This window comes from Petaurus breviceps, unplaced genomic scaffold (genome assembly GCF_028583685.1).
Source record: "Petaurus breviceps papuanus isolate PSGF00001 unplaced genomic scaffold, PetGlider_PUasm1.0 90740, whole genome shotgun sequence".
Classification (NCBI taxonomy): domain Eukaryota; kingdom Metazoa; phylum Chordata; class Mammalia; order Diprotodontia; family Petauridae; genus Petaurus; species Petaurus breviceps.
Window position 1 is genome coordinate 6,555,998 of NW_027187330.1, and position 12,704 is coordinate 6,568,701.

General features: G+C 39.8%; 1 protein-coding gene across 3 annotated transcripts in view; it reads left to right on the forward strand.

Moving 5' to 3' along the window:
• Positions 1-12,704, forward strand: part of VSTM4 (V-set and transmembrane domain containing 4) — a 166,772-nt gene that overhangs the window by 97,560 nt on the left and 56,508 nt on the right. The window contains exon 8 of one of the 3 annotated variants that reach the window (XM_069067244.1): positions 12,045-12,174. The exons of 1 other annotated variant lie outside the window; for it this stretch is intronic. In XM_069067244.1, coding sequence (XP_068923345.1) covers positions 12,045-12,170 — 126 coding nt within the window. In that variant the 3' untranslated portion in view covers positions 12,171-12,174. Of the gene's footprint in view, positions 1-2,276; positions 10,008-12,044; positions 12,175-12,704 lie in introns of those variants that run through there. One more of the 3 variants, XM_069067245.1, reaches the window with a different exon arrangement.

A 12,704-nucleotide genomic window follows, 5' to 3' on the forward strand; every position in this document is an offset into this window, starting at 1 on the left:
CTCTCTCTCTCTCTCTCTCTCTCTCTCTCTCTCTCTCTCTCTCTCTCACACACACACACACACACACACACACATAATTATGGTGTCTCTTTCACACAGTTCAGAAATCTGTCTTTTCCCTTCTCTTATGTTTCTGGTTTCAGACTCTGTGTCCTCTCGGACACTTACCCTATCTTAGCTTATGGTTAATGATAAAATTTTCATCTTCTGTCTATGATCAAATGAATTACATTTGTCCCAGAATTATAGAAAAGTTCTGGTATTCATATTTCCCTAGTTAGTAATTTAAAACTCACTATCTCTTTAAGTCTTCATAGAAACATCGACATATACAATATATGCAACATATATGCATTCTATGGCTTTCTATTTGCTCCAGCATCCAAATATTTGTCACATTCAAAGTGAGCAACTGCTGTCTCATAACTCAAGGTCAGAGGAACTTCTTCCCTTAGAAACTCCTGGAAGACTTGGGCCCCAGATAAGTGAATTGTCCAGGCAGACAACTTTGCAGCTGCTCTTTCCCAGAGAGTGACTTGTCCAAGAGCATGCTGATTTGAACCAAAGTCTTCTCTAACTACACATCCCACAGGGATTCTGCTGTACCAGGGCTGCAGGCTGCATATTTTCAGGGAGTTTCCAAGTCAAAAAGATCAGATAGTCATTTGAGTATTTGAACATGAGGTTTTTATATCAGTTTTTATATAACTTCTGGCTGTTAATCAGAAGAAATCAATTATTTATTGCTTGTCTGCCATGACCTCAATACTATAGTCAACTCTGGATAGGGAATGGGTGGCTGCACTCAAGGAGACAATAGAAGCTTAGAATCTAGAACTCCAGTGGCTCCCTGTTACCTCTGAGATAAAATCCTCTCTTTGGCATTCAAGGCCTTCCACGAATTGGCCCATTCATACCTTTCTAGTCTTCTTATGCCATGCTCCCCTCAGGGTACTTTTGAGGCAGTAATACCGGCCTCCTTGCTGTACTGACACAAGGCATCCCATCTCCTGACTGGTCATTTTCACTGGCTGTCCTCCACTGCTGGCATGTTCTTCCTCTTCATCATTTCTTCCTGACTTCCTTCACGTCTCAGCTAAAAATCCCACTTTTCCAGACCCCTTTAATGCTATTTTCTTCCCCCTGAGATTGTCTCTAATTTATTCTACTTATGTCTCCTTTGTACATAGTGATTCCATATTGTCTCTCTTCATTCGATTGTAAGTTCTTTGAATCAATCAATATCAATCAGTATTTATTAAGTGCCTACTATGTCCCAGGCACTGAGCTAAATGACAAAAGAAAGCCCCTGCTTTCAAGGAGTTCACGGTCAATGGGGGAGACCCTTTTTGAGGGCAGGGACTGGTTTTTTTTGCTTTTCTCTGTATCTCCAGAATTGGCACAGTCCCTGATACATAGTAGGTGCTTAGTAAATGTTTCTTTACTTAGCTTGAAATGGTTCACTAGCAGAGTAGAACTATATAACTTCAGAGTTGGGAAGACCTTCAATGGCCAACTTGTACCAACTATTTCTGTAATAAAACCCCTCTACACCATGCTTAAGTGGCCATTTAGCCTCTAGTGAGGAGGAACTCATTACCTCCTGAGGTCATCCATTCTACTTTAAATGTAAAAAAATTTGGGGGTTTCCCCCCTCTTTTATCAAGTCTAAATTTTCTGCTTTGAGACTTCCATCCATTGCTGAAGTCAGGGACTGTCTTTGTATTCCCAGCATCACACCTGGCACTTAGTAGGCAGCCAATAAAGACATGTGGATTGTTTACCTATCACTCTTTCTGCTCCTCTGGAGCCAAGGAAAAGTCCACCACTATTTCACATGAAAACCTTCCAGATACTTGAACACAGCTAGAATATGTTCCTTGAGCCTTATCCTTATCAAACATCCCTGATTCATTCATTAACCTTACATGGCATGAATAGGAGACCCACAACCATGTTGGTTGCCCTCCTCTGAATACTCTCTAGTTTATCAATGCCCTTCCTACACTGTATCTATAAATGAATACAATACTCTAGGCATGGTCTGACCAATGTAGAATACAGAAAGATTATGACCTCCTTAATTCCCATACTTAGTGAAATTCAGCAGGCTTAGAACACCGAGAGAGCTTGAGAATCTAGGTCTGCAGCAAACTCCAAGAACTAACTTGTTTCATTAACAGAAATCTGGAACGTGGTAGCGATTTGAGATAACTCGATCACAGTCCCCAATACAGTTATTTCAACTTTATTTAGACTTAGATTTAACTTTACAGGCACCTTCCTTGTACAAACAAGATTCCCTTGAGATACACAGAATGCAGGTAAGTATTTCAGTCCATATTAGACTACTTAGCACAGACCTTATGTAGAATTAGGTAATCAAGGAACAATTTCTATTTTCCTAAACATAAACATCCCCTCGAATGATGCTTCCAGTAAAAGTGCTTCTGTGGGGCATCTGGGAATTAAATCCAGCATATCAGTCACAGATTCACTGAATACAGAAAATGAATTATGGTATTAGATCATAGGACTTATCACAGTGGGACTATGAAGGGTTTCAAGTATCAGTACTTTGCTTAATGACGTTATATATAATTGAATTTTGGTATCCTATACACATGTTGATGAAATTCAAAAACATCCATTTAGCTGATGACTTGTAAAGCTTTAAATGGCTAAGTTCCCCCTCAAAAGTTAATCCTTTGGGTCTTTATCCCATGTATAGTAACTGCTTAGCAAACATTTGTTGAATTGAGTTATCTATGGTTTTAACAGGTTATAGTTTGGCACGTGCCTTTCAAATTAAATTATGCAGAACTCTAAAACTTCCCACTGTGTTTAATTTCTACTGTGGATGGGCTTTACTTTCTTGTGGGCTTGTATCTTCACTATTAGGGAGTTTGCTGGTGGCATAGTGGATAGAGTACTGGGCCTGAAATCAGGAATACCTGAGTTCAAATCTGACCTCAGACTAGATGGGTGACTCTGAGAAAGTGACTTAACTGTTCTTTTCCTCAGTTTTCTCAACTGTAAAACGGGGATAATAATAGCACCTACCTCCCAGGGCTGCTATGAAGATCAGATGAGACATTTGTAAAAAGTGCTTAGCAGAAAGCCCCACACATAGTAGGTATTTACTCAATGCTTATTTCCTTCTTTCTCTTTCTTTTTTCATTATCCTACCTCTAGTTTTGATTTTACAATGTCTTATGACAAGGACTTTCGGAACAGAACCAACAGCCCTGCTCAGTTTTGCAAAAGCAAAGGGGATCAGAGTTATTCCCAAAGGGGCAACATTGCCACATAGTTGGTGCAGTTACGGGAGCAGAAGAGATGCCAGCAGGGAACAGCAGAAGTGTTTGGTCCCCAATATTCCCATTTCCACAGGCAGATGACCAGCTTATACTTTAATTGAAGGGATGCAAGCCACTTGGTGCTGAAACTTATATAGAGTTTTTAGTCAGAGTCAAATTGGCACTAAAGGAGACAACCCTGTCACTCGTGAATCAATCAGGACCACTGAAATGAGAGTCCTCTCTGAATTTCCTAATACTGAACCAGGAATGAACATTAGAGAACTCAGAAACTTACCTCTACCCACGTCACTGGGTCAACGTGCCTGGGATATTGGAGAAACCAGGTCTCAGGGTCAGTTCAGCCTTAGCACATAGGCATCCTGGGGCCTGGGACCAACCCAAACGAACCAGGTTTCACGGGTTCACAGTTTTCTAATCCTTTCTCAAAAGAGCTAGTTTGCATGATCCAGCCAAGCAGCCCATCAAGGTGGGAGGGAAAGTAGAGGAGCACCTCCAAATCTTAAAAGTCGGTGGGAGAAGTCTAAAACCATTCTGACTGGGAAAGGGAGGTGCCTGTATATATCACACTATGGCACCCCACCCTCGAGGATGTACATTAGCTTCCCTTACATTCAGGCTAATAAAACAAAACAAACAAAAAGCATGGAACAGGTATTATTTATATAGCAATGAAGGAAAAAAAAATGACTCACATGTGAGCTTATCTATAGAAGCAAAAGAATCCACTTCCCTTTTCCCCTTCTCCCCATAAAGACTTTTATAATCTCAATAACTCATAGTGTGACCCCAGGTGAGATTATAGCAGACATCAAGGTTAAGGGTTCCTTGCCATGGTTCTTTATCCTGTTTATTAATTTCTGTGGTTCTATTTTCATTGATGCTGGCTATTTATCTCTCTTGCCATAAATGCAACTGTTCATTTTCCCCAAATATGGTGCAGTCTTGAGCAGGTGATCTAGCTAACTAGTGTTCTTTAACCCCCAAGGTTAGGATGGCTATGGGCCTGAGCTATTTACTTTCAATATTCTCAGCAATTGCCCCTTCTCCCTAGGTAAAGGCATAAAAGCTGTCCTTTAAATAAAGGACTTTTACCATTACTATGGCAAATACTTACTACTTGCCCTGCTCAAATGAGGTTCCCCTTCCACTCCTGAACAAGTTAGGGTCAATTTCTCCCGACTCCCAAATGGGGTGCTTTCTACTTATTCTGTTTCTCATTGAGTCTTGAGATTCAGAGATATTCTTTCATTCCCTTTATCCACTTGAACTCATTCTCTATCTTCCTCCACAATTACTGGGCCATGGCATGGAAATGAGAAGTTTTAAGAAAGCATTAGAAAAAAAAATTAAAGAGGGAAGGGACAGAGAAAGAAGTTACTTCTGGAGCAAGTACTTGCAACACACAAGTAGGATGGGAAAGGAGAAATAATAACTTATTAGATTCTCCCCCAAGTCAAAAAGTTTGTAGTCCCTGCAGATGACCCCAAATTCATATGGTACATGTGTACTGTTTACATAATTTATATAGCATAAGAATCATAAATCACACAGAGTAGAATTACTTACAGTCAGCCTTATGTATTCAGATATCTGTGTGCCATACTCACCTGAATAATCTGCAACAGCAAACATCAATAAACTAAGTACTCTAAGTGACACATTTGTTTATCAATAGCAGTCATACATTCCAGAAACTTCTGTTGTGCCTTAAAGTCACTTAAGAACACTGTCACCCCATCCTTTCTGAGGGAATAGATTCCCCTTCACCCATGGGCTTGTAGCCTCATGTCTACATCTAGGATTGCCTAGGATAAATAGGGATCTCTCCTTCCCCTAAGGAGAGGAGGGGAGAGAGTAATTACAAAGCACTTTGCAAACCTTGAAATGTTAGTTAACATTGTCCTTTTCACCATTCTCCTTCCTTTTCCTGATGCTAAAACCTTCTCATATAAAAGACAAATGTTCCTTCTTTCAACTAAATAGAGACTGGCAAGGAAGGTGAGCAACCTGGAACTCTAAATCAAGGTATATCAATACCTTAGTCTTATTGATTCTTATTGGACTGATAAATGACCATGAGAGGGCTTTCTCAGTGGTATCTGAGAGAGCTTTTTAGGAAAGTCTATTGAAATCCATCTATCAAGAAAGGGACTGCCCAACTTGGAGTTATTTGGCAGCAGGTTTTGTGGGTAGTGGCTGTTGTAGGAGGGGTGGTTTTTACCAGGTGCTTTTCTGTTGAATAAAAAATGAGCACTTATCTTGTGGGGGAGGAAGGAAAGAGAGGGGAAGTCTACTTCAGATAATATGCAATTCTCTCCTGGGTACATAGATCCCTGATAGTGCAACTCTGTAGAATTGGAATACCATTTTCAAACATGAGGGTGATGTTACATCAACATTCCTATGTCCTATTCATTGATCGGTTGCTGTCATAATGGTATTACCCACCTGAACTCTCAACGTTTTAGGACTTGCATGGGCCAGCAATTGTATTTTGCTTTCATTTTTGAAGCCTAATTCAACTTGCACACTTTGTAGGATTCTTTTAGGAAAACTTATTTTTCCTTCACCCTCTTTCTTTCCATTCCGCTGCCTCCCCTGTCTGCCTCTATCTTTCCAAACTTCTTCTCTCTCTCTCTGACTTTCTCTGTCTCTCTCTCTGCCTTTCTGTCTCCTTTTTCTGTCTCTATGTCTTTGTCTCACTCTATCTCTCTCTGATTAGCTTTCTGTCTGACTCTCTCAGTATTCTTTTTTTGTCTGTCTGTCTGCCTCATGTGCCTGCATGAGAAGATTTAACATCTCTCAATATAGAATCTTTGTCTTTAGACTCGGATATGTATTAATGGAATGACATATTTATATTTTAGCAGGAGCTTTCCAGAAACATAATAGCTTTATATTCTATATATTCTCTATATATAATATTCTATAGTCTGTTGTGAGGCCTTTTGGTGCCCTTTCAATCAACCTCTAGCCAGGTTCCTCTTTATTCAATTATGGGATTCAATGGACATAGGTCCATTGAAATAGAATTGAACTAAGCAGTTAAGGTAACTGTTCCTGAATGCACCATAGATTCTTGGTTGTTCTATAGACATGTCATTCTCTTTTCATTGTATCTGTTTCTCTATCTAAAATGAAGACCTAATTATATCTTCTTGACAAGGATGCACTAAGCCATAGAAAGCACACTGAATTTGTTTTTAGAAGATCTAGGTTTGAAACCCAGCTCTGGCACTTACTGCTTGTGTGATAGTGGACAAATCATTAACCTCTCTGGGACTCCGTTTCATGAAATCATAAGTTGAGAGCTAGAAGGGGTCTTAGAGACCATCTCTCTAACCCTTTCAGCCTACAGAAATGGAAACAGAGGTCCAAGGGAGATTAAACAGCTTAATCCAGATCACATCGCTCATAAGCCTATGAGGCAAGATTTCAACTGAAGTTTTCCTGACTCTAAGCCCTACAACCAAGAGATATTCACCATTCCACCTAGCTTTCCTCATCTGTCAAATGAAGTACTTGGATTAAATGACCTCTGACATCCCTTTCAAGTCTTAATCAATGAGCTTACAAAGACAAAAATGTTATTTGTTACAAGAATTAGATCATATGTAAGGCTAAGCAGGATTGGTGTGAGATACCTGTAAATATAAGGAATAGGCAGGGCAGCCAGGTACCACAGCGAGTAAGAGCACTGGCTCCAGTGTTGAGAAGACCTGGGAATCGAATCCAGGCTCAGACACTTAGCACCCACCCAGAAACACCTGTCCATGTAACCTTGAGCAAGTTACTTAACCCCAATTGCTTCAGCGAGTAAGAGCACCGGCTCCAGTGTCAGGATGACCTGGATCAAATCAGGGCTCAGATCCTCAGCACCACACCCAGAAATAACTGCAAAAAAAATTAAAAAAAAAAATATATATATATGGAATAGGCAATGAAAGTGATGAAAACATTCTTTCTTTTTCCTGAAGGCTAAGTGAAAGGAAGACAGTAACATTCATGAACTTATGAGGAAAATGGGGTTATGTCAGTACAAGTGACCTTTTATGATAGGTCCCTTCCTTTAAGAAACTCCCACGTAAATATATCACCTCTAGGCTTTCAACAGGAGAACTTCGTTCACTTTGAGGACACAACTTTGCCATTTTTAAATTGCCTTGTGAGGTGGTGTAATGAAAACCACAAATCATTATAAGATTAAAACTTATGAGTCATAACATGTTTGGTATGTATGCCATTTTGATCTTCTGTCCATCAGTGGCCTAGGGTGTCAGGGGTTCAGTGAATGGTCATTTTGAGTTGGGTAATTTTGTAGTCTGTGTTTATAAATGTCTTATTCCCTATCTTAGCAGCTAGATTGTACAATGGACAGAGTGCCAGGCCTGAATGAAATTAGGACTCATTTTCCTGATTTCAAATCCAGCCTTAGATACTTACTAGTTGTGTGACCCTGGGTAAGTCACTTAACCCTGTTTGCCTCAGTTTGCTCATCTGTAAGATGAGCTGGAGAAGGAAATGGCAAACCACCCCCGTATCTTTTCCAAGAAAACCCAAAATGTCATGAAGAGTCATGAAACTAGCTCTTAAGTCATCCACTAAGAAGGGAACCTGTGTTCTTAATGTCATAGATGGGTAAGGTCAGAACTCACGTAAGCTCCTAGTCATCCCTATGAATGATTTGTCATCTATCATCTATCTATCCATCCATCTATCTATCTATCTATCTATCTATCTATCTATCTATCTATCTATCTATCCATCTATCTTTCTATCATCTATCTATCTATCTATCTGTCATCTATCTATCATCTATCTACCTATCTATTACTTAGATTGCTGGATGGATGAAAATGACATCTTGACATCATAAAACTCAGCTTAGTCTGGCCTTCAATAGTATCCATTAGAGCAGATGTATCAGACTCTTGGCCTAGAATTTTCAACAATCTCCAGTGCTTCTGGAACCAGATTAAAATATAATTGGGAAATATTTAACAAAATAAACAAAAAAACTTGTTGTTAAATCATTTCAGTAGTGCCTGACTCTTTGTGACCCCATTTGGGGTTTTCTTGGGAAAGATACTGGAGTGGTTTGCCACCTCCCTCTCCAGCTCATTTTACAGATGAGGAAACTAAGGCAAATAGGTTTAAGTGACTTGCCCAGGATCAAACAGCTAGTGTCTCAGATGGTATTTGAACTCAGGTCTATGACATAAATAAGGTTAATTTGTGGTTTTCTAAGTTAATATGTGGCTTCAAGGATCCATTTGACACTACTACACAGGACTGTGGAGCCTAGCATGTTGTAACATTGGACTTTCCATTTAGATCACCTTCATAATTGACCTTTCTCTTTTCTAACTCTGGATTAATCAACAATTCTGTGTACAGTTCAAACTCACTTGTTTGGCAATGGTTGTCTGTAAATGATATCCCAGTTGGTCCAAAACTTCTGCTTACAAAATAATAATGAAAAAAGAGTAAAGTGAGTAAAAGACAGTGAAGTAACTCTATTGTCTTTCATTGGCCATTAGGAATTTATTTTCAGTTAACCATGCTAGGAAAATGTAATTAAACACATGGTTGATAACCATAGCCACGGGTGCTGATCAGAAAAATGATTGTTGCTTCCAAGATTCCGGGGATTGTTATTACACATCTTTTGCTGGAAACTGTATGCACTTCACAACTGTGAACCTCCTGTGAGCTTCCTCATATTTTCAATCAAATTATTACACACTAGAAATATGCATAAGGGAAATTATTCTACGCACTTTATGGTATGTTGTTGCTGGTAGCGGTAATTGAAGTACCTTTCCCACTTATGAAAGTACTAATTTTATTTGTTTTTATTGCTTTTCCAGATGCAATTATTTATTTAGTGTGCTTTGGCTTTATTAAATTATGTTTACTATAGGAACATCATAAAAATGTATGAAAACAACACATCAGCCCAGCTAGCCCAGTGACCTGTATTGAGAAATCTAGTGTTATTTTTCATATCCAAACATAATGGAATAACGTAAGAATAAACAGATAATCTCCACTACAAAACAATGCAATTTCCATGTAATAGAATAAAACACCTGGACAATATGATTTCATAAATCTTGGCTCTAAAATTTACATGAGTTGAGTGTTAGGTGGTTATTTTAGGACACATGGTATTTCTAAATGGAATCATTATAATATCAGATGTAATTAACCCAAAAAACAGGCAGTAAACAGGTTTGAGTTGGTGAGTGAGAAATGGAAAATGGTCTTAGTAACAAAAGACAAGCAAAGCAGGGAAACTAAAGAAAGAATAATGATCCCATCCTGTGAAGTTTCAGAACTTTACACAACTGTAGGCTAGCTGGTTGGATGGAGGAAATCTCAGTGCTGGTCCCCAGTCCCTCAACGGCTATGTATCAGGACTTCATTCAGTTACCCAGTTGGCATTCTGATTCACAGTTTGCTATGTATTCCTACTGCAAGAAGAAAGATGAAAGCTTTTAGCCCTTGAGGGGTTTTGATTTTAATACTTTAAAAAAAAACAACTTCACTGAATAGATTCCTGATGTCCTACAATTCAATGAAAACTTATATAGCTTGTTGAGGATATAAGGGCCCCTTGAGGTGTCCTGAGTTTGAGCAAGAACACCAGGCTAGATGAACACAAGGCAGAAAATAACAGTATCTCAGAAATAAACAAAAACAAGAAACTAAACCAGCCAGTGCATTCATGCAGACTGTCCCCACACCCACCTCATCCCTGGATTGTAATCTCTCTTCATGTCTCCCTTTCACAGAGTCCCTGAATTTGAGAGTTGAAAGGGACCTTGGAGGCCAGCTAGAACCATCCTCAAAGGAGTTCTCACTTTAATATACTTGACAAGTTATGTATCCTAGCTTCCACTTGAAGACTTCTGAGGAAGGGAAACCCACTGGCTTTTTGGGAGGGAAGTTCATTCCACTTTTTAATGGCTGTAATTGCTAAGAGGAAACTAAATGGCTCCGTGGATAGACTGCCTGGGATCAGGGAGACCTGAGTTCAGATTTGGCCTTAGATACTAGCTGTGTGACCTTGTGCAAGTCACTTAATTCTGTTTGCCTCAGTTTCCTCATCTGTAAAATGAACTGGAAAAGAAAATGCCAAACCACTCCAATATCCTTGCCAAAAAAACTCCAAATGGGGTCATGAAGAGTTGAACATGGCTACAAAACGATTGAACAACAATGACAATTGCTAAGAAGTTCTTCCAAATCCTCCTCTCTTCCTTGAAGGCTCTTTCGATGCCTCTTTCCTCTCTGAAGTCTTTCTCATCTTCCCTTCGTACCCCACCCCAACATCCTTTTCATTCTACAGTTGACCTGGAGCCCTTTGTCTGGACTAAGCCTTTGCCCCGTCTACTTTGGATACACTGTTTGAATGAATATGCCTTTCCCTTCTTTGTAGAATATAATCTTAATGAGAGCAAGGACGAGTAGCATTTTACATCTTCACACTCGAAATCATTAGTGACTGGCCCATTGTAGATGCTTTGTAAATGTTGAAGTGAATGAATTTGAGAACTCTGGAAATGAGTCTTGGGATCATGGGATCATGGATTTAGAGATGGAAGAGACCATCTTTCAAAGTCATCTCACCCAGACCCATCCCAACCCCAAATCCCCTGACCCAGTATTGTACAGTTGGAGAGATTGAGGCCCTATTGGCTAGTGCAAGTGTTCAAGCAGAGAATGGCTAACCACTTATCAGGGATGTCATCAGAAAGTCAGAGTGAGGGAGTGAAAAGAATTAGACCCCAGCTCTGCTACCTGCTAATCATGTGGTTTCTGGGTCAAATCTCCTAAATTCCCCAAGTCTCATTTGTCTTATGTATAAAATAAGGGTGGCATTTGTTCTATCTCCCTCACAGGATTTTTTCAAGGGACATGCATTGTAAACTGTAAAGCAGTATATAAATGTGGTTGCGGAAGGACTCCAGCAAAATTAAGTACCTTGTAAAGAGCTGCCCATTTTAAAGTGTTATATGAGTGCTAGCTCTCATTACCACCACCACCGCTACCACAAACATCACCACCATCATCATCATCATCCTCATCATCCTCATCCTGAACTGGGTGAGAAGTTGGATGAGATGACCTCTCTAAAGGTCTTTTCCAACTCTAAAATTCTATAATTCCTAAGGCAAAACCAAACTGCTCCATCATTCAGGATCAAATTAAATATTTGTAAAGCATTTAACACAGTGCTTGGCACATAGTAGGCACTAAATAAATGTTTATTCCCTCCTCACCTTCATTCATGGAGGCAGGGATCTTATATGGAAGGAAGGCCTAAAAAAAAGGTCTGTGACAAGTATTTTAAGGGTTAAGAAGTTTTGATTGATCAGTTTGACTTGCAAGCAATCAGCGTGCTTCCAAAGACCAGCATGCATTCATGTTATGTGTCCAGATGTTGGGTAGTCAGCTCTGGTTAGATGCCAGATCATTCACTCCCATCAATTCATCTGGAATTGTGACAGATGAGGTCTTGGTTCATAAACTAGCTTCACTTGTTTGTCAGAGGTATTAGGTATTAAAGACCTGTAGACATACAACTCCCCTCCCTTCCCCAACCCTTACCCCCATGTCCCCACTTTTCAGGCTAAGGGAGATCTCTTTGGATGATGGTGCACTTTCCCAAAGAAAGCAGTCATCTGTAACTCGGTTGTTGTTCTTGTCTTGCAGCCAAAAATCACGGAGGAAAGCTTAACATATGCTGAACTGGAGCTGATTAAACCCCACCAGGCATCCAAGGGCCTCCCCACCAGCACCGTCTATGCCCAGATCCTGTTTGAGGAGAACAAGCTATAAACCTGCCTCCCAGCATCTGCCTCCCAGGGCTTTTCTCAATGTCCTATTTAATACTCATCAGGCCCATTATTTATGAAACCTCAGAAACAAAGTCCTTATTTTGTACTTTTTACTTTTACACTTCTGTGTTGTTGTGGGGTCTTTTCCCCAGTAGCATCCTCAGTGCTTAAAGGAGGCACAGAATTAGCTCCTGACAAAGAGACAGAAGCCTCAGCCCTCAGGCTCTCCTCAAAGAGAATTCATGACAGATTTGTCAGCTTTTGCTTTCTTTTTCTTTCTCTTTCCTTCCTTCTTTCTTTCATTCTTTCTTTTTCCTTATTTCTTTTATCCTTTATTTTTCCTTCCTTCCTTTATTCCTTCTCTCCCTCTTTCCTTCCTTCCTTCCTTCCTTCCTTCCTTCCTTCCTTCCTTCCTTCCTTCCTTCCTTCCTTCCTTCCTTCTTTCCTTCTTTCCTTCTTTCCTTCCTTCCTTCCTTCCTTCCTTCCTTCCTTCCTTCCTTCCTTCCTTCCTTCCTTCCTTCCTTCCTTCCTTCTT